Source organism: Dromiciops gliroides, chromosome 1 (assembly GCF_019393635.1).
Source record: "Dromiciops gliroides isolate mDroGli1 chromosome 1, mDroGli1.pri, whole genome shotgun sequence".
In the NCBI taxonomy this organism is placed as follows: Eukaryota; Metazoa; Chordata; class Mammalia; order Microbiotheria; family Microbiotheriidae; genus Dromiciops; species Dromiciops gliroides.
In genome coordinates, this window is record NC_057861.1 from 435,512,728 (window position 1) to 435,534,957 (window position 22,230).

The 22,230-nt window shown below is 38.1% G+C and overlaps 1 protein-coding gene across 1 annotated transcript in view; it reads right to left on the minus strand.

Moving 5' to 3' along the window:
• Positions 1 to 2,453: 2,453 nt before the first annotated feature.
• ARHGEF28 (Rho guanine nucleotide exchange factor 28) overlaps positions 2,454 to 22,230 on the minus strand; it is a 392,384-nt gene continuing 372,607 nt past the window's right edge. Inside the window, exon 38 of the mRNA XM_043976410.1 lies at positions 2,454 to 3,601. Coding sequence (XP_043832345.1) covers positions 3,441 to 3,601 — 161 coding nt within the window. The 3' untranslated portion in view covers positions 2,454 to 3,440. The remainder of the gene's footprint in view (positions 3,602 to 22,230) is intronic.

The following is a 22,230-nucleotide window of genomic DNA, read 5'->3' on the forward strand; positions in this document are numbered from 1 at the left end:
TAGACATAGACATAGACATAGACATAGACATAGACATAGACTTAGACATAGATATAGAGTCACAAGACACCATCAGGGAGCAGTATCAATTTAAATACCTCATAGGGGCAGGTCCACAGAAATCATCATAATGATGTTGAAATAAAACATTGATGACTCTACATTATTAAGGGTTATGTTTTCCCTCCATGTGTATGATCTGACCATTTTCTATACATGCATTCTTCAAATGCAATTCTAATGTGTATCTACTCCTCCACTGGTCATGTGTATATTTGTGAGAGGGTGTGACCCCAGGTTTATGGAAGAAATGTTCTGTTGCTACTGTTCTCTCTATACTGTTTAATGAAATACTTTTGCTTTGAATTAATTGTCCCTTCTGGATGACTAGTAAACCCAAACCCATTACTGGGGACTTGTAAGCTTTGTTCTTGAGTGTATGTGGATCCACCCAAGAGTGCCCTGAGCTACATTGGTGTTTTAGGGGAGGCCTATATCAATGGGAAAACCTCAAATGCTACACTCACAAAATAGGGGAGTATGAATACATAGAATGGAATTTTATACAATGTAGGAATTGGGACAGATCATTTCAAATATGTGTGGTCTTTGCCCCCCATTATTTTAAAAAGATATTTTCACTAAATATTAATGTATGATAATACACTGAATAACAACAGAGTCCCTATTCCACTAGAGTCTTCATTGTACTGGAAAGTTGATGATTTGCTGTGAAAGATTCTGATCCATGTAATTTTTTTTATAAGACCATCAATGATTAAAAGTAGTTCCAATAAAGAGTTTTTAAACATTGGAACTAGGTAAAAAATTGTATGAAAAAGGACTAATTGACAACTCATTTTTATGAATATGAAGAGATTGTCAGAGCAAAAATAAGTCAAACATTTATCCTCACCATTAACAAAAGAAGCAAGAGATTAACATTGCAGGAGAGAAGAATTGGGCCAGACTGGACAATCTTAATCTGGGACCCATGAACTTGTTATTTAAATGATTGCTTAATTAAATTTCAATATAATTGGTGTCCTTGACAGTCCTATGTATTTAATTTTGTTGTTCATTTAAAAGCAATATTTTGAGAAAGGCTCCATAGGCTTTACAAGACTGACAAATGGGCCCATGACACACAAAAAGGTTTAAAAACCTTGGATTCAATGCAACCCTCCTTTCCCGTAAAAGGTTAAGAACTTTCAAGTAGATCATGATAAGAATGAGCAGAGCATTTAAAAAAAACCTTCCCTGGAGCTATTTAATAACGTGATCAACATGGCTCATAATTTAGGAGCAATTTTGCTTTTATGTGAGCGGGTTTATTGAAGAATTCCCTTCTGTTCTGTAAAATGTTTCCTTGATGGCTTTTCTCATGTGATTGTGATTAAATTCAAATACTGTGGACATTATCTATCTATCTATCTATCTATCTATCTATCTATCTATCTATCTATCTATCTATCTATCTATCTATCTATCTATCTCTTTCTACCTATATTATATATCCACATACATATGTATGTGTACATATGTGCATATATGTATATATATATACATTAATGAATGCAATAAATCTCCATTTTAAATTGTGTGTTGGGGATTTGTATGTGGGGAAAAGATATGGGCCTGGATGTATTAGTTCCTCAATACAGGGACCTTCCAGTGTGGAGGCTCTCTTTGCTGATATAGATTGGCAATTTATTAGGAAGTTATAGGTCTAGAGAGTTGTCTGGGACACAAAGAAGGTAATCAGCTCAACTAATGTCATATAGTTACAATCTTCCCGACTCCAAGACTGGTGAGCTAGCCACTGTGTCATAAGGATTTAAAATTAAATACTCCTGCGCCATAGAAAATGACAAAGGATATGATTTCAGAGAAACCTGGGAAGACCTGTAAGAACTGATACAAAGTGAGGTGAGCAGAATAGAAGAACAATTGATGCTATAATAACAACATTGCAAAATTAAACAACTTGAATAAGAATTCTGATCAGGGTAATGACTAACCATGATTACAGAGGACTGATGATGAAGAATGTTATCCATTTCTTCACAGAGGCAATAAACAAAATATGTAGAATGAGATATATATCTTTGGACATGGTCAATGTAGTAATGTGTTTTGCTTGATTATGCATTTTTGTTACAAGGTTTTCCTTTTGTTTTTTGGGTGGAGGTAGGAAGTATAGAAAAGAAATGTTAGTTGAAAAAATAATTAAAAATAAAATAATTGAAAAATAACGATTTATGCATAAGCGTAAAACTTCAAATAGAGAAATCAACTTGTTTCTAGACCTCAATATCCCTCCCAATACATGCTGACATTTAAGGTCAATTAAGTGTCTTGGTAATTTTTTTCTTTTAATATAAGGTTTTGAGGGTTTTTTCATTGTGGTCTGAAACTAAATATCAGAAATTACAAAGTGGAACCAGTACGACATAAGATATTTATTGACACTGACAAAAAAGTATACAAATATTTCTAAAGAACAAGAGTTGAAAATATTTCCTGGTTTATTTCTACCACACAAAGACTGATATTACATTGAAGTTGGAAAAAGGGAAGGGACTGGCTATTTTTCCTTTCTGGAAAATAAGGTGACATGCATTGGACTTCATAGCAGGAGCACAGTTTGTATTTTTTCCCTTTAAAACATTTGAAGGGTTTTGTTTGATGAGTGGCAAATGGATGTCCATGTTTTCTAGACACCGATGGAAAGATTGGTATAGGCAAAGCCTCTAACAAGAATCCCACTGAATGACTCATAGTAGACTGGCGAGTATCTCTGGTTCCTTTGGATGGTTGTGTTGAAAGAGGATAGTGGATTGTAGTCTGAAGATCTATTGTAACCACTTAACCACAGTCATTCCAATCTCAAGCATTCACTCATCCCTATTCCATCAAGTGAGAACAGCACATTTAGGGCAGCTGAGAATGGGACTCTTCTGTTCTCCTCAGCCTTCTGTAGTCACAGGACCATTTTTTAGTAAATCAGTGCCTCTGGCTAAAAAACAGCCCCGCCCCCCTAGTCATGGAACTCTTAAAACATTTTTTTTTAATCCAAGTTTTAAGAGAAATTTGGAGATTCAAAATAAAGACAATACAATTTGAAATTCTTCCCATGTCATTGTGATGTTTAAAATATTTCTGTTCATTTAAATTGGATTTCCCCATCAGACATCTGTAAGGGGCTGTGATAAGTTAAAGACTGTTTTAAAAAAAGGGGGAGTGTTTTCAAAATAACTTAATTGTTATACTCATGTCAAAAAAAGGTCTTACACAGAATATTAAATACAATTCTTAAAGCAGATAGTTCTTATAGACAGCAAGTACGCACAATAGGAAAGCAAAAAATACAACTTTATCTCCAAAGTGCTAGTGTTTTGTTTGAAACAACCATGACAAAAATCAATGACAACACACAATCAGAGGTAAACAATATTTTCTTCAACTCCATCTCCATTGTCCCCATCATGTAAGCTTGTGGACGGCGAGTTCAACTTGGCCTCGGGACCCTGCCAGGGCTGAACACTTCCAGGATTTGAATTGTATGTTTTTGAGCACTGACTTTGATTCTCCTCCAGATCTGTAACATAAAAATACATCCATGTTTAAAGAGTGCCTGATAAAGTAAGATGCAGCTGGCACCAGCCCAATATCCCAAATGGACCATTTCTCAAAGAATGAATGTCATCTTAGTTTTGTCTGAAATGTACCGAGAATCACAAGCCTGGTGATAGAAGCATCTTGTAGACCACAGCCACGCTAACTAATTAGTGAGGGAATGAAACTCTCCATAGAGGGGGCAGCTAGGTGGCACAGTGGATAAATCACCGGTCCTGGATTCAGGAGTACCTGAGTTCAAATCTGGCCTCAGACACTTGACATGTACTAGCTGTGTGACCCTGGGCAAGTCACTTAACCCCCATTGCCCCACAAAAATAAATTAAATTTAAAAAAAAATAGAAACTCTCCATAGACACGGAAGCCACCTACCTGCCCTGCGCCACCCACACCCCGCCTTGCCCCAGTATTCCTGAATGGTTATTGTAAAGGGTCCAACTGGACAGAGGTATTCATGCTTGCCAGTGAGTTATATGCTTCATTAGACTTGCCCATTGGGACAAAAGCCTCATGAGTATACTACACACAAATCTCTGTACTATTTTATATTTACATGGCATCTTTTATCTGAAGATCTCAAAGGCAAGAATAGCTCTTGGGATGTCCAACCATAAGCCTACTGTTCTATGATTTCTTTTTGACTTCTAGGGGTTTAATAAGTAGGTACCCAGGAGGTGGGAGCGGAGTAGGACTGGATGAAGGGGATCTTCCCTTTCTGACTATTATATGAATCATTTAAGGGTAATAGAAGCCATCTAACTGCAATAGTTAAGGCTCCTGGACTAAATCATTTCTATTACCAGTGATGGTGAGGCTTCCTATGGTTTCATTACTGTATTTGTGCAGTTACCTGGCAACATCAGTGTATGGCTGCTTCTGTCTTTTACTGATGAAACCCACTGACATTGAATTTCGATCAGGGGAGGAAGGGGGCATAAGGAGAAGGTAGATGCAGAAAATTACTTTCTCCACAATCTGTTTCCCTGACATTCTGATCTTTATAAGCTTTGAAGCACAATATAAACGTGAGTCATCATCGTTATTATTCTCACCAACCTGACCAAATCATAACAATGAACATACTCCTTAGAAATAGCACTAGATTGGGATCCAAGTTGGGCTCTCATGAGCTTATGTGACCCAGGCTAGTCCCAGGGATTTTTGGTGCCTCAGTTTCTCCATTAGTAAAATAGGAATAGTGCTTTCTGCTCTGCCTAACTCATGTGATTTTTATGAAGCTCAAATGAGAAAACATTTGTAAGTGCTTAAAATATTTGTAAGTGCAAAAAAGAAGTTGCATGGGTGGAAATGGGCAAAGATAGAGATACTTATTCTCCTGAGACATAGATCATACTTAAGTTCTATTTATGCTATGACCCCTCCTTTCTCAAGCACTGATAAGCCATCCAAGTAGCAAGGCTTCTATTATTCAGTTGAATCTCCCTCATTATTTGAAATCAGCCTCCAGTTGAAATGGTTTGATGAATGCATTAAAAAAGAATGTTAATGTTGATATTATTGTCATGTAGAAAACATCTCTCATGTTGGAATAATCCTCTGATGGTGACTCCTGGCTGCTCCTGAGAGAAGAGCAGGCCCAATTTGGTCCAAATATGACTTCTCCCTCCCCACCCCCATCCCATCTCCACTCGCCTCTAGGAGGTGCAGGCTGCATTGGCTTCCTCTACGTCTTCCATTACCATCCCAGTCTTGGTGGCAGCAACAGGCCTGGGGGCTGGTAAGGGAAGAGCAGCTGGCCTCCTATGAAGCAATAAGCTGTCACTTGGGAAGCACATGCCAAGGGCAGACAGGGTAATTGTTCCAGGAAAGCTAACAAACAGCCCATGGGGAGGTGGGCCTGCATAGGCGTTAGGCCATCAATGCCTCTTTAAATGCAGAACGTGCCAACAGTAGAAAGAAAAATAACCCTGCTCACGTCAGGGTGCTGCTCAGGAAATAATGAACAGCCTTCAAAATGCTGAAAATCCTGTAGAAAGCACCTGGTCCTCGGAGGCTGGAGGTTAGTGATAGGAACTATAAATGACAGAAAGGCTGGAGAGATGCTACCTGTCTGGTACGGCTGAAATTTTTCAAAGCTTACAACAAGGCTGGTACCAAGTTAGAGTCAGTTTCTCAGTATAGCTGAACTAGGCTAACGCTCCATCTTCCAAGGAATTAAAAGATTCTCGATTTTTAAAGAGGATATAGCCTTCTAAAAAAGTCTAGCTTCTCTTCCTTCTTCTGTCACTGGGATTATAAGTGACTTAATGATTTTTGTATTTCCCAAAGCACCTAGCAGTTGTTGAATTAAATAGGAAAACAAATGAATAAATATAGTCTGGTTTCTTAGGCAAATAAATTTGTCCCCTTTTTATACATGTGGAACCTGAAGCACAGAGGCCCCCTTTCTGTAACTTCAGTTGGATGTTGTGAGGATCATTTATCTGAAAGAAAGCTGAAAATATTTTCTGTCTCAGAAATTGCTACAGATAATGAGTCAGCAACCATTGTTTAACAGCAGGAAAAACCACAAAGCTTTCATTTCCAGCTTGCAGAGAAACTACAAGCCAGCTGATATTGCTTGCTCTAGGTTCACCTTTCCAATGATTTTACAACAGACTTTCAATTTCCTCTCAATTCCTGATCGAAGAGACTTCTCTTCTCATGGCCAGTATCTTTAATGAAATGACTGCCATAAATATTACACTCCTTCAGAGACAAAAGGAATAAATCCAACCTCTGCCTTCCAGAGCAGATTCTGATGGATAGAAACTTTGAGCATGGTCCATGAAACCCTACACTGAGAAGGAGAAATCTATAGCTGAGGGCAACTGAGAAAAGACTGCTTATAAGTATGTGTGACACGGGGGTGGAGAAAGAAAGAAATCTGAGAATACTGCACTGGAGGTTCTAGATGCTTGGAAGTCTCAGGCAAGAGTAGATTTTTTGAGGAGGAGGAGGCTGCAGCAGTGGCTAAAGAATAAGATGTGAATCATAATGTGTTTGCTTATTCAGTAGAAATTATGAGTTTTTACTTTGGTGATTTTTTTTATATTGGTGAATATAAATTTTGGCAAATGTAATTGGTGAATTACATTGTTTTTTATTTCCATGAATGAAGAAACCAGGAGAAACCCTTAAAAGGAAAAAAAATAAATTAAAAGAAAAGAATCGATAATCATTTGGACCAAAGTGACTGGTGTGAGTTTAAAGTGCAGCCAAAAACAAATGAGTTACGCTGTAATTTCAGACCGATCATGGTAAGTTGTTTTGATTGTATGTCACCTGGCCTGGAACTCAATTTCCTTCATTGTGGTTTCTTCTTGCTGTCTATCTGAACTGTGCAGGAAAGGTCAGACAGTTTGTCTTTGAAATTAGAAACTGTTCCCTGATTCCTGATTTTATTACTCTTTTTCATCCCTAAAATATCTCCAGAAAGCCAGTGTATATTTATCAAGGCCAGCCCCGTTTGTCCACACATTTTACCCAAGAGGGAATAATGATCATGTAGAATTCCAACTAAAAAAAATAAATTAAAAACTGAAATAAAATATATTGAGATTTGAGACTAAAATTTTGAAAAGGAAAATTAATCGCCTAACTTCATATGGAAGCAAAATGATGCCAGGACTGATAAGTATGAAAACATTTTTTTTAAATAAGAAAAAAAATTCTACTAAAGTTCCCCTCCAATACCTCATCATGCATGGATGTGAGGCTGAGTTCTCAAAGGCTATGCCAATTCAGCTTAAGCTCTACCACATTTTCCCGGGCTGGAAAAGCTTTCATTGTTGTATCTGTCATATGGGGACCAATTTGGGTCATCACGTGACTGTAAAATGGTGACTTAGTACAGAATTTTTTGACTGACTCTATGATGCATGAAACAAAGAAAAATACAAAATGGCTCCTTCTGCTTCTGCTTCTGCTTTTGCTTCTGCCTCTGCTGCTTCTGCAATGACATGGGTGATGTGGTGCAAATGAAGGAGAGAACAATAAGACTCAGCTAGTTTTTAGATCATCTATAAATAATAATTTGGCTGCTGATATGCTAAATGTGAGCTTTATCCACTGGCTAGGACAGGGGGTTCTTAATCTTTTTTGTATCATAGACCCCTTTTGTAGCCTGGTGTAGCTATGGGTCCCTTGTCAGAATAATTTGTAATGCATAAAATAAGTGACATCGTAAGAAAAACTGATTATATTTAAATAGTTATTAAAATATTTTTCAAAAACCCATTCAGAGACTCCAGGTTAAAAACCCCTGATAGGATGATTTCATTCATATCATGACTGACATCCTCATTATAAATTAAACCAGAAGATATAAATATATGATCCAGGAGCTATATGATCAGGACGTAGACTGGTCAAGCAGGAAGAGCAATAGATGGACAGACCAAAGGTCATACTGCTACCTCAGTAATGTTAAAAGACCTGGAGCAGCGGCATGAGGTAGTACACGCCTATAGTGCCTGCTACTAGGCTGGTGGGTTGCATGAAGTTGGTAGTTCTAAGCTACATTAAAGCTAAAGACAATCAGATGTCTGTAAAAAGTTTGGTACCAGTAAGGTGAGCCCCTGGGAGATGGGAGCCCCCAGACTGCCTAAAGTGGGTTGAAGTAGCTGGGCTCAGAAATGGAGCAGGTCAAAGTGTCTATGTCCATCAGCAATGAGCACTGATTCATGAGTAGCTGCTGCATTTCCAGCCTGGGAGGGATAGGGTAAGTCAGGCTCGCTCAAACAAACAATCAAAGAAGCAACAACCACCACAACACCTAAAGGAGGGCTTTCAAAACACTGGGTAAGCTAGGCATTTACTCTGATCAAGACAATGATCCAAGACAATTCCAAAGGACCCATGATGAAAGATACTAACCCTATTCAGAGAGAGAATTGATGAACTCTGCAGATTGAAGCATACTTTTAAAAATTTCTTTACTTTTAGTGTGTTTTCTTTTGCAACAAGATTAATAGGGAAATACATTTTGCATGACCTCACATGTATAATGGAAATGGAAATCAAATTGCTTGCCTTCTCAAGAAGGGCCGGAAGGAAGGAATTTGGCACTCAATTTTAAAAAAATTGTTTAAAAAGTTACATCTAATTGGGAAAAGGTTATTAAAATAAAAAAAATAATTAAATTTATCAGAGCAAAGCCTGGATCAGGCTTTATATTTGCTAACTTTTTTTTTTTCCCTAAAGAGGCAGAACTGTAAATTCAGGCCCTAGATTAGCTTTGGGAAGGGAATAGAAGTGGGTAGTCAGCTGTTCTGTCAATTACTGTTCTGTTCAGAAGGCGTCTATTATTCAAAAGCTCTATTCTCCCGAGTCTCCTCCTAGAAGCTTCGTCCATAGTCTAGAATCATGGGAATTTGTCCATTTTGCTCTGAGGAACCACTAAGACTCTCTATGCAACTATATAATGTGTGACTACTAAAGTAATTAATTTTTTTACAAAGAAGAATTTCTACATCCAAATGTGTGCTGTTGCCCTGAAGTTGAGAGGACCTGAGTTCAAGTCTTATCTCAGACACTTACTATCTGTGTGACCCTGGGCAAATTACATAACCCCAATTGCCTAAAACATCTGGGACCATCTCCAGTTGTCTTGATGTATGTCTTGCCACTGAACCCAGATGGCTTGGGAGGAGAGAGTGAGGCTGGTGACTTTGAATAGCCCTGCCTCACTTAAATCCAATTCATGGAAAGCCATGACATCTGTCATAGTCCTCTTTGAGAATGAAGGACTAAAAACAACAACATTTGGCATGGTGCCCTATGAAGGTCTTCCCGTGGAAAGCTCTACAATTATCCCAATTATTCTCTCTGCTCCAAACATCCTGGTAAATCTTCTTTGGAAATGGTCTCCAAAGGACTTTTGAGCCTCTGAAATCACATTCCTTTGACTCTCTTCTATGGTGCCAAGTCTTTACTCTTTAAGGGTAACTTTGAGTCTAAAAAATGAAGTAACTATACAGATCCCAAAGGTAACTAATGAAAAGGACAACATCCATCTGTCCCTACAAACTTTGGTATATGCTTAAGCAACCAACCCCCTACCACCACCAAAGCAAAACAAAACAAAATCCAAACCCAGTTATCATTACTTTATAGCCTGAATGAATATTTACTAAAATACAACTCATATATATGTTTTGTTTTGTTTTGTTTTTGCAGGGCAATGAGAGTTAAGTGACTTGCCCAGGGTCACACAGCTAGTAAGTGTCAAGTGTCTGAGGCTAGATTTGAACTCAGGTCCTCCTGAATCCAGGGCCTGTGCTTTATCCACTATACCACCTAGCTGCCCCCCAACTCTTATATTCTTAAATATCATCCAACTACACTAGAGGAATTTGACCTTGAATTTTTCCATTGTTATGTCTATTCTACCATCCAGTGGGGGTTATCCTAGTATTCTACATTATTCATTCGCTCTCTTTCTCTCTATTCAACTACTTTGTAAATCTTTAAGAGTTCTGTAAATGGGACCTATTATTTTCATAATCAACTCCAAGACCACAACTATTTAGCAGAGGACATGTTCTTAAGTCTCTACCAAAAAAATGTCATTTTGAAGAGGCTTAGTGATTCACAGTGCTTACCTTGAGTTCTTAATGATTTATTAGCTTATGCATCAATTTTATTTTCCTAGTTCCAGGGGAGCCTGATGGCAGCAATACTTTTTGTTGTTGCTGCTGCTATTATTTTTCAGTCATTTTTTTAGTCATGTTTAACTCTTCATGACCCCATTTGGCAAAGAAAGTGGCATAGTTTACCATTTCCTCCTCCAGCTCATTTTACAGATGAGGAAACTGAGGCACACAGGGTGAAGTGACTCGTCCAGGGTCACACAGCTAGTAATTGTCTGAAGCCAGATTGAACTGAGAAAGATGAGTCTTCCTGACTCTAGACCTGGTGCTCTATGAATTATGTTACCAATCTGCCACAGCAACACCTTACACTTACACATTTCAAAGGGCAGCTAAGTAGTTCAATTAATAGAGTACCAAGCCTATAGTCAGGAAGACTCATATTCATGAGTTCAAATCCTACCTCCAACAACTACTAGCTGTGTGACCCTGGGCAAGTCACTTAACCCTGTTTTGCTCAGTTTCCCCATTTGTAAAACTAGCTGGAGAAGAATATGGCAAGCTACTCTAGTATCTCTGCCAAGAAAATTCCAACTGGGGTCACAGTTGGACATAATTGAAAACAACTGAATAACAATGACACATTTCAAAGTCCTTTCACTAACATCATCTCATTTGATAAGAAGGTAGCTTTGTATAGTAGGAAAAGCTGTAGACCAAGAATCAAACAGCCCCAGGTGGGTCCTGACTGCTGCTGAATGGTTAGTTTATGACTCAGTAATTAATTTCTCTCTTTGGAGAACTTCAAAAGGCTTCAGTTTCCCTGCCTTTAAAACAAAACAATTTGGCCTGTATCAATAAAGCCTCTTCCAGTTGTAACATTTCTATGTTGATGTGATCTCTTCAGCACACTGAGGTAAGCATATTACTTATTTACCCTTTTTAAAACCAGATCTGTAATTCTGTTAGCAACTAGAATTCTGGGACAGGAGAGTTTAATAATGCAGGTCATCACCTGAGAAGCCAGTGAGAAGGCAAACAACTCAGCCAGCCACATGGTCCAGTCTGGACTCCAGGTCCAATGCTCTTTCTTATTCCCCTGTGTCATTCGTCAAATGGACACAGGCAGATCTTGGACTCAGATCTTCCTGACTTAGAGACTGGCTTTGTACAATATCATTTCTCGAGATAACCTTATCTCCCTTTTATGAAGGAAGAAACAGCCACCAGGAAGTTCAATAACTTGTCCAAGATCATATAGTTACTCAGGGAGGGAAGGCATTCAAATCTAGATCTTCTGGCCATGTTGTTTGAATGCCAAATGTACATTTGCCCAAAAGGCTATTTTAAGGAGAACTCAAACAAGGTAAGCACTCACAGGAAGGTCAGAAGAAGCAATACAAGGACACCTTCAAGATACTTCTGAAGAACTTTAGAATTGATTGTGAGACCTGGGAGACACTGACACAGGACCAGCCAGCAATGGTGTGCCCACATCAAAGAAGGCACTGTGATCTGAGTGAAGCAGAACTGCAGTAGCTCAAAAGAAACGTGAGATGTGCAAATTTAGAGACATCTCTCCAAATGTTCATTTGGACTATTGTGCCTGACTTGTGCTAGAGCCTTCTCAGCTTTATTGGTCTGATCAGCCACAGTCAGACACACTGTACCTTGACTCCAACATAGGGATGTCATTTTGATCCTCATTGAGAACGAAGGACAACAACCAACCAACCAAGCATTATTTCTATGATTCCATGAAATATTTTTTTACCTTCTAGAGTTCAGCCCTACAGAGAAATCTCTGTATTCAGAGGTATCCTGGAAAAAACATCCAGTCTGCTAAAAGTACTTAAGAAGTATGATTCTTTGTCATTTCTTTCCAATAAAGGGTGTTTTTTTTTAAGTATCAGCCCATTAAAATATTTTATGATTTTTCCTTCCTGTGGGTGAGTATGGCTAGCAAAATTCCATGAATATTCAATCATCCATAGTATGGAAGGATAAGTGTGACAAGGCAAATTTCAATCCAGAGACAATCCCCAACTCTCCTCTCATTAGCTATGATTTTCAACTTCCTGATTGGCACTTGAGTTTTGCCACTTCTGTCTGATCATCCCCTGCCCCTGCCCCCAAAGGGTTTCTAACAAGTAAGGAAATGACAGGAGGGCAGAATAAGAAGGGGGAGAAATACACAACTATGCAAATTAGCTTCTGGACAGTTGAGATTTGCCAATAAGTGAAATCAGCATTCTCTACTATTAGCCCTCATAAGCTGTTCCCTCTGGGCAGCTGGATAATTAGTTATTTTCAGGGCTGGGCTATCCATGCAATTGAAGAGGAAATTCTGTGCCAAGTGAATAATGAATAAAATGCTCCCTAAATTGTGGAGTGCCTTAGCTACTTCAAGCCACAAGGTCGCCATTTACAATAGAACAATGATGCTGATGATTATAATGGTGATAGTAATAATAATAATATTAGCTTGCATTTATATTCCATGCCATGATTATACGGTACTCTCACACACATTTTCTCATTTGTTCTTTATAATAGTGCTGTGAAGGAAGGAAGCAGACCAGGAATTACTCCCAGTGTGCGGATGACAAAGGGAAGGGTCAAAGAACTCGTAACTTTCTCCAGATCACTCGGCTAGGAAATGATGGCGGTGGGGCAAGACCCCTGTACTTTGGACTCCATATCCAATGTTCTTTCTTCTGCTCCTCTGTCATTCACCAGAAGGCATTGGAGTGCTTCAGAATAGTTCAGTTTCTAAACATTTTGTCCACATCTAGGGAATAGAATTAAGTCCAGCGTCTTAAAATGCGTTTATATATTTTTTTTAATGGGAGGGGAGGGGATTACTGTTTTTCAGCACTCCTTTACAATGATGGCCAACCCCTTATCTCTCCCCTTCCAAACAATACATCTCTGAGGTGAGCCCACCCACGGTCTATTTCAGCTCTCCAAGGACAATGTTTGGAAAAACAAATGATAAATGAAAGAGGATGTTATTGCAGAGGTCTGTGCTTCATCTCCTCTAACATGGCTGCTATTGTGAGGAGAGCCCTTGAAAGAGGCACCTGGGCACTCACCCACTGGGTTCTGAGGTGTTCACAGCATTTCTCTATCTTTCTTGTTACTTCGATGCTGATTTATAGCCTTCATCTACATGCCCTACTGTGGAGCGAAATAAGTTTTAAATCAGTTTTACTTTTATACAAAGCTTTGATTTAATTTTTTGAAATGCAGTGCCACCTGCCCTCCTTCTATTAGTGTCCAGATTGCCTGCAAAGATCTAAATTTAGCTCAACAGCGCCCCCCAGAGCCAGACACCCAGAAGTTCAAGGCAGCCAGAAGCAAAATGTTTAGTCTACTATCGAATTGAGCCACAGACTATTTGCCCTGTCATCTCATTCCATCCTCTGCTCTAAAACTCATCACACAGAACATCACGTCTCTCTGGGCTTGGCTTTTGGTCTTGTTTAATGTGATCAAGTGTTCTGGTTTACATTTCTTATTAATATAAATATACAAGTATTTCACTGCTGTTATTTCCAAAAGCCACACTGTAACCTTCCCTAGGGCAGCCTGGCCTTGGGAATAGATTTGTATCTTTGATGTTCAACTCCCTCCAGATAAATTATGTACCCTATTTGGTTATTAAGATATCCCTGTGCTGCTCAGACATTTCTTTGTTTGTTTGTTTGTTTTGGGGTTTTTTTGGTGAGGCAATTGGGGTTAAGTGACTTGCCTAGGGTCACACAGCTAGTAAGTGTTAAGTGTCTGAGGCCGGATTTGAACTCAGGTACTCCTGACTCCAGGGCCAGTGCTCTATCCACTGTGCCACTTAGCTGCCCCCTCAGACATTTCTAATGCCAATTCTGAATGTGAAGAATGACTAGCAGTCACTATGTGGGGCAATCTACAACAATAGTATTTTACTAGAAAACATTTTCTGCATCAATAGAATTCTAGGTACCCATGGGTGCAGCTACGTCGTATAGTGGATAGAGCACTGGGCTTGGAATCAGGAAGACTCATCTTCCTAAATTCAAATCTGGCCTCAGATACTTACTAGCTGTATGACCTTGGGCAAGTCATTTAACCCTGTTTGCTTAGGTTCCTCATCTAAAAAATGAGCTGGAAAAGGAAATGGTAAACCACTCCAGCATCATTGCCAAACAAACAAACAAACAAACAAAAAACCCAAAATGGGGTCACAAAGAATCATACACAGCTAAAATGACTCAACAATAACAAACCCATGGATAATTTAGAAATGTAGTCTTCTCCCTGTTCTGTTGGTTCACAATTTAAATCTGGAAGGCACCTCAAGTTTGTTCAACTCAACTTTTGCAGTGGGGAATATTTATGAAAGACAGCCTTGGAATCAAGAAGACCTCAGGTACTACCTCTGTTGGACACTATTTGTGTGCCCATGATTTAGGCACTTGACCACTCAGTGGCCCCACAAGACTCTCTAAGACTAAAAATTATGGGTGAGTTGTTGATCTGCATCTGGAAGAAGTGATTATACCAGGAATCCCCTATTCCTATAAAAATCACAGGTCCATTATTCTTTTTATTAAGTTTGGATAAAACTCCTTCATTGTTATGTTCTTGATTCCTTCACTGATGTCAATACTTCCAATATAAAGGGCAACCTCTATGTGTATAAGAAAGTCTTCATGAGTTGGTTTGGCCAAAAAAAATGCTTAACTAATGGCTAACTTTCTAGCAAGAGTCTTTTTTAATTTCTCTAGACCGGTCTGCAGAGGACAGATATACACAGCTCACCAACAGTATCATGTCTAAGGCCATTCTAGCTTGGTAAGTCCTAATAGAACTAGTGTTTTGTTGGTGTAACCTTCAAGAACTCGGGAATATCTCCACTCGGGATTGAGACATTGACATTGGACTTTAAGGAAAGCAACCAGGGTTACTGACTTTTGCATATTCACTGGATCCCAGTGATAGATGCTGAAAATAACTCAGTAGATTTCTTGGAGAAGCTAGATGGCACAGTAGATAAAATATCTGACCTCGAATCAGAAAGAGGAGAGTTTATATCTTGCCTTAGACACTTACTAGATAGCTGTTTGACCCTGGGAAAATTACTTTACCTCTCTGGGCCTCAGTCACTTTATCTGTAAAATGTGGATAATCATAGATCAAATGAGATAATATATTTAAGCTCTTTGCAAAACTTAAAAGTGTTATTTAAATTCTAACTAGTGTTATTATTGCTACTATTGTCATTACTCAGTGCTTTTTCTATATAAAGTTTTGGTGTAGGTGGGGAAGAAGATCACATTGTGATTTTGGGTGGAGTAAAGAACCATGAAATAACTAGAGCACTGAGTTTTAACTTTTATTATATTAGTAATAAACACAGTCTTGACCTATGTGTTCCTTTCCAACTCTTGTTACCCTGATAATCAATACATGGATGCCAGTGTCATGGCACCAGCATCACTCAACATAAGTTTCTACATCAGCTCCTCACTTCAGAGAAGTTTGAGGTTTGGAGAATTGTTTAAAAAATTATCTCCTTCTCTGGGGATTATTCTACTTAATGTCAATAGAACTGTAACTCCACCCAATGATCTCAACACAAGTTTTAGCCAAGATAATGGTACTTGTCCCATTGGTACTAGTCCTGTTCTGCAGATAAAAACATAGAGATCAGATGGTCTGTTAAAGGGCAAGGCTGTGTTTATTACTAGTATAATGAAAGTTAAAACCTATTGTATCTCTCCAGTAGAATAAAAACTCCTGGAAGGCAGGAACTATATCTATATCCTATTTGTGTTTGTATCAGTTTTGCATTGTATGCTTCATGCCTGATTTATAGAAGTGCTTTTCAGTTGTTACATACCATATCTCCAAACACTTATCTTCCTAGATTTTGTAATCCATGCATCAATGTCTCAAGGTCATCTTCATCTCCATACCTTCCTTCAAGGCTAAGCTCAGACACCACCTCCCCTGTGAAGCTTTTCCTGTGCATCCCACTCCTTACCCCCAGTTGTTTCTGTCTTCTGACTTCTCAAAAAAATCTCAAATCTACTTCTCTATGTATATGCTGCCTTCCCTCCCCACCCCACCTCAGAGGTTAAGCTCAAGGAGGACAGATAGTGTCTCATTTTTATTATTTTTTTTGCACTAGGATTTTGCTAAGGACCTGTTGTTGAGTATTTTCAATTTTGTCTGACTCTTTGTGATCTCATTTGGAGTTTTAATGGTTAAGATACTAGAGTGGTTTGCCATTTCCTTCTCCAGCTCATTTTGTAGATGAGGAACTAAAGCAAACAGGATTAAGTGACTTGTCCAGGGTCACACAGCTGGTAAGTGTCTGAAGCCAGATTTGAATTCAGGAAGAGGCTTCTTGATGACTTCAGAACCAGTATTCTATCCACTCCATCGCCTAGCATTTAATTGAACATTGAAATTAAAGGACTACAGGAAGTCAATGGCAGAGCTAGAAAAGAAAGGCCTCCCCAAGTTATCTTCTGTACATTTATATGACAGAATTACTAGATGCATCATGCTTCCTCCTCACCCCACCCCAGATATGTGTTTTCTCTGATCTGTAAGGGCCACAATGAACAGATGTGAGATACATCCTTTAGGTGCCAAACAGGCTTACATTACTTTTGATAAAACCCTAAAAGATACGGCACTTGTATGTGTGCCTGTTTCAATATTAAATAGAAGAAAGAAAATGATTCGCACAAACTTCTGCCACGCACTGAAGTTTCATTTGAGTTTATAGACACTCATAAAAATGAAATGTCATGGAAGGTCTTTGTCCTTGACTAAAATAAGCAATAATAGCCTTTAGGTAATATACAATTTGTAGAATTTCTCATTTGTCATTTTAATTGGATCTTACCTAATGTAATAAATGTTGCTGTTGATGCAATTCTCTTGGGGTTTTGATTCCCCTCTTTTGTCACTGACTTCAACCTAAGGTTATTTAAATCTTTCATAATTAAAGAAGGCTACATTTCTTGCAATGATCAACATTGCTCAATATAAAATTCTACTTCTTAGAATTATAGTTACATGTGTCACTGTCTCAGTCTTAGAATTTCAGAAGCCGTATGGAAAGTTCAAGTCAACCATCTTGGCATTTAAGCAAGAGCAGATCCAAAAATCTTAGAAAAATAAGTGGCTGCCTTTCAAGTTATTGTGACAACAATCATGACGAGTGACATTTGTCAATCTTATGATGTGAAGTTGGCAAAGTGTTTTACAGACATTTATTTTATTGTTTTATAGATATAATAACTGTGTGAAGTAGGTATTATAGCTATTATCACCCCCATTTTACAAATGAGTAAACCAAGGCTAAGGGAAGTGATAATATATATTAGTAACAAAGGTGGCATTTGAACCCAGAATTTCTTGACTCCGAAGTCCAGTATGTACCTGCATACCTATCTACCTATCTACCTATCTACCTATCTACCTTTCTTTCTTTCTTTCTTTCTTTCTTTCTTTCTTTCTTTCTTTCTTTCTTTCTTTCTTTCTTTCTTCCTTCCTTCCTTCCTTCCTTCCTTCCTATCTATACCATACTGTCTCCTTGGTATATAGTGTGATCACTCAATCATATACAACATAAGATGTGTTAGTTATGAAGAGCCTTAGAACATCTAGTTTAGTCTGATCCTCTCATTTGACAGATGAAGAATACCCCAGTATCTTTGCCAAGAAAACCCCAAATAGCATCACAAAGCAAGATAATACAGAAACAACCAAACAACAACAAATGCACAGAGTAGAATAGAATCAAGGAATGGATCAGAACCAGAAGAGTTAAATGTTTGACCCACTCATGTATTCAATATGTTGTGTACTATGTATATTAGGTATATTTGTTTTAGTTTCTGGGTTTTTCTATAAATAGTCTTTTTGATGCCTTAGCACAAATAGCCAGACTCTACTTGATCTCCAAGTTACCTTCTATGAATAGAAGATGACAGATTATTGGAAGTGGAATAGACCCAAGATGAAGCCAGCATGGTGCAGTAGAAGGAGCACTAGTTTGGAGTCAGAAGACATGGGTTCATATCTAGCTCCACAGCTAGAGTTTATAGACACTCATAAAAATGAGTGGCAAGTCACTAAAACCGATGGAGTCTGTTTCCTCGCCTGTAAAATAAGGGTGCTGGAATGGATGAATCTCTCAACCCATGAAATTTTCTAATTCAAACCCCTCAATTTGCAAATAAAGAAACTGAGTCAAAGAGAATGAAAGAACTTTTTCCAAGGTCACACAAGATAGTGTCAGAACAGGACCAGAACTGAGGTCTCCTCATTCCCAATCCAATTTCCTTTTCTCCTGGACTGAATCGGCTTATAGGTCAGAATCTTGGTTTTGGAATTTATAATCTGATGTACTATATGACTTCCAAGATTGAATTAAATTGCATTGTTAACATAGCACTGAAACTCTCCAAATCTAAAGCTCTTACATGTGGGCAGCATTGACATAGCATTAAATGCTTTGTGCTTTTAGTGACTCAGAAAATCTACCCCTGAATCAAACTTCACTGTAGCTTGGCTACTTGCATGGCACCCACCCACACCCTGAAGGGCTATGTTCTTTATCCTGCTAAGTAAAGAAGAATCTAATTAATTTCTTTCCCAGCTGAATGAGGAAGAAAATCAACCAAGGAATACCACACCTACCCTTTGCCCATGAAACAGAGAGAAATGCAGCTGCTAAAATTCTCAGGCAAACAAATCACAGAAAAAAACATAATTTCACCAAGAGGAGACAAGCAATTAAATCAAAAGAGACGTGAGCTAATTAGTTGTCCATCTTCTGATGATTATGTTGTTACTGGATTTTCAGGGAAAAATATCTGGCATCTCATTTTTTTTACATTAAGGATCTATAAATAATTGTTTCTTTCGTTTCCTCTCTTGATCACTGAAATTATTTGATGTCAAAGAACAGCCACTTCTGTTTGGTATTGTATAATTAGCAATTTCTATTTTCAAAGCAACATGGAATGCAATTTTCTTCTTTACCTTCTGAGTATTACCTTGTAAGAATTAAATGAAATATCCCTATTTGAAATAATCAAGTCTCCTAAGAAATGGAAATGTCTCTGAAATATTAACCCTTCCAAATGTAGACAGGGCTTTTTTATGTTACACTCAAAAGTGATTGCAAATCTAAAAGCAAATCTCAATTTGTACAGGACTTTGGGGGCAAAACATAGATTTAGAATCACTTGGTTGCAGCAGTTAAGGTAAAGGTTACTGAATTATATGACCAGAAATGAAGCTTGATTACTTTAAAAAAAAAACCTACACAAAGCTTTCACAGGTATAAAAAAAGACATATCCCACAAGGATATGAAAATGTCAAAATGGAAATCAGCCAAGACCATTTAAAAACCGAAGAGAGCATAATGCCAAAAGAGTCTTCCCCTCCTTTTCCTTTAGAAAATGATTTAAAATGTGTTCTTGACATTACAGATGCTTTGTGTATTGACTGTGTAGTAGTTAATATTTGTACACTCTGACACATGACCCATGACTAATAGATGGATTTGAAGCGAGCAGTTAACTTCCCTTTAATTAGCCACCAGGTGATAGGAACTATCATGTCTATGCTATATCCTTCTCCTCTGGGAAAATTATTTTTCTTATGTAAACAATCATTCACTGGAAGGAGTCATACTATTATCAAAAAGTCTACCTTGTTTCGTTGATGGGAATAGCCACAGTACTAACCATAAAGGGTGGGATGCTATTCTCATAATAGAAGAGGTCTATTAGATCCCTAGAGTAAGGAATAATGTAATTAATGACCCCTAGAGTAAGTCATTTTGGTCCTCTTTGAGTACAAGGAGTAAAAAGACATATAAGTAAGTGATTTCCACCATTCAAGGCCTCCATTGGTTCTGGGAATTGAGCCTCTTTTAGGGTGCTAAATCAAACAATACCAGGCATCATCTAAATTTATTACCCAGATGAATAAAACACACCTCTGGTAGAGGGAAACCTTTAGCCCACTATTTGCCTTGCTATATTGAGCTTAAATTTCTCTAAACAAATTCTCTCCCTTTTGGCTAGCCAATTAGAGGAGGGCATATCAAGACCAAAAAGACAGTAAGATATCTTAATAAGATCAAGACTGGGATCCTCATAGAATCCATTCATTCACACACACACACACACACACACACACACCTTAAGTGCCTACTATAAGCACAATGTTGATCTTAGTACTGAAAACTGCAGAGCTTAATTAAATAAGACAGCTCCTGACCTCCACAACCTTATTTTCAAGTAGTAAGGTGATCTCCAACATGCCTTGATTTAGTGCATAAGCCAGGGCCAAACAAGATGTTATGTGACAGATCTTTGAGAGACATTCTGGTTTAATGGAAAGAGAGTTGGGTTTAGAGTAAGGAGATACCTCCCTTTGAATCCCATCTCCAACACTTATTACCTGCATGATCATGGCAAGTCATTTAATCTCTCCAAGCCTCAATATCCTTATCGGTAAAGTGGAGAATAATACCTGTAGTACCTTCTCTCTCTTGGTTGTTATAAAATGAGATAATGATGTAAGGCAAGTTACAAGCCTTAATTAAAGGTGCTATATAAATATTAACTATTATTATTAATAGTATTACTAACTCTGGGCACCAGGGAAGATTTCATGAAGAAGTTGGCATTTTATCTGAGGTTTAAAGAATGGGTACAATTTCAACAGATATAGAAGATGATGGAGAGGTGCACTGTAGTTAAAAAGAATGGAATAAGCAAGGCACTGACACAGGAAAGTACAAGACATGTATTAGGACTAGTGAGTAATCCAATGGGGCTAGATACTAAATTTTGTGATAAACTAGAAAGGCAGGGTGGTCACAATTGTGGGAAGCTTTGAATGCCAAGCTAAAGTCAATGAGTTTTATTCAGTAAATAATAGAGTCATTGAAGAGTTTTGAGTGGAAGATCTATGAACAGATCTATGCATAATATTTATATAATGTTTTAAATTTTGCAAAGCATTTCACAAATATTATTTCATTTGATCCTAACGTTTTACAGATGAGGAAACTGAGGTCAACAGAGGTTAAGTGACTTGCCCAGTGTTACACAGCTAGAATCTGAAACTGGATTGCAACTCAGGTCTTCCTGACTCCACAGGTGCAGCACTTTTTCCACTGTGCCACAAAGGAAAATTAATCTGAAAGTGGAGGTAAGGATAAATTGGTGAAGAGAGTGATTGGATTCACCAAGATGACTTGTAGGTACAGTATCAATGGTCCTGATGTTAAATAATGAGAGTCTCTTAAAGAAGGCAGTAGCAAAAATATAGAGGGGATGAATGGAGGATTTTTTGAGCGCACGGAACCAATAGAACTTAAGTATTCACTGAATTTTGGAGGTGAAGAAGTAAAGAGTCAAAGATAACACCAAGGTTTCAAAAATGGAAATCTAGATAAGTGGTAACAACACTTTCAAAAATGCAGAAGAACTAACAGAAAAGGTAGATTATGCAGAAAAGAAAATCTGCCCAATTTTAGACCCAACACATTTGAGATACTAAAAGTAATCGAGGCAGACATGATTTCATAATTGTAGATACAATTCTGGAGTTCTAGAGAAAGGTGATATAGAGATGATAGTTTGAGAGACATCTATATAGAGATGATGGTAGGAGGATGAGATCAAGAACCAGATTGTTGACCTTGTCAAGAAGAAGGCCCACTTTATCAGAGAATAACATAAATGAAGAGAGACTTGGGGAATGATGGAGAGGTCTTTTCAGGGATGGAATAAAGGAGAAGAGTCAGAAATTAATCACCTCCCTTTTCTCAGAAAGGTAGGAGGGGGAGGGTGCTTTGATGAGAGAGAATGGGGAGAAGCAGTGAAAGGGACCTGAAGAGAGAGGGAAGGATCGAGGGCACAGGTAGAAAGATTAGTCTTTTTTTTTTCCTTTTTTTGGGGGGGGGCGGGGCAA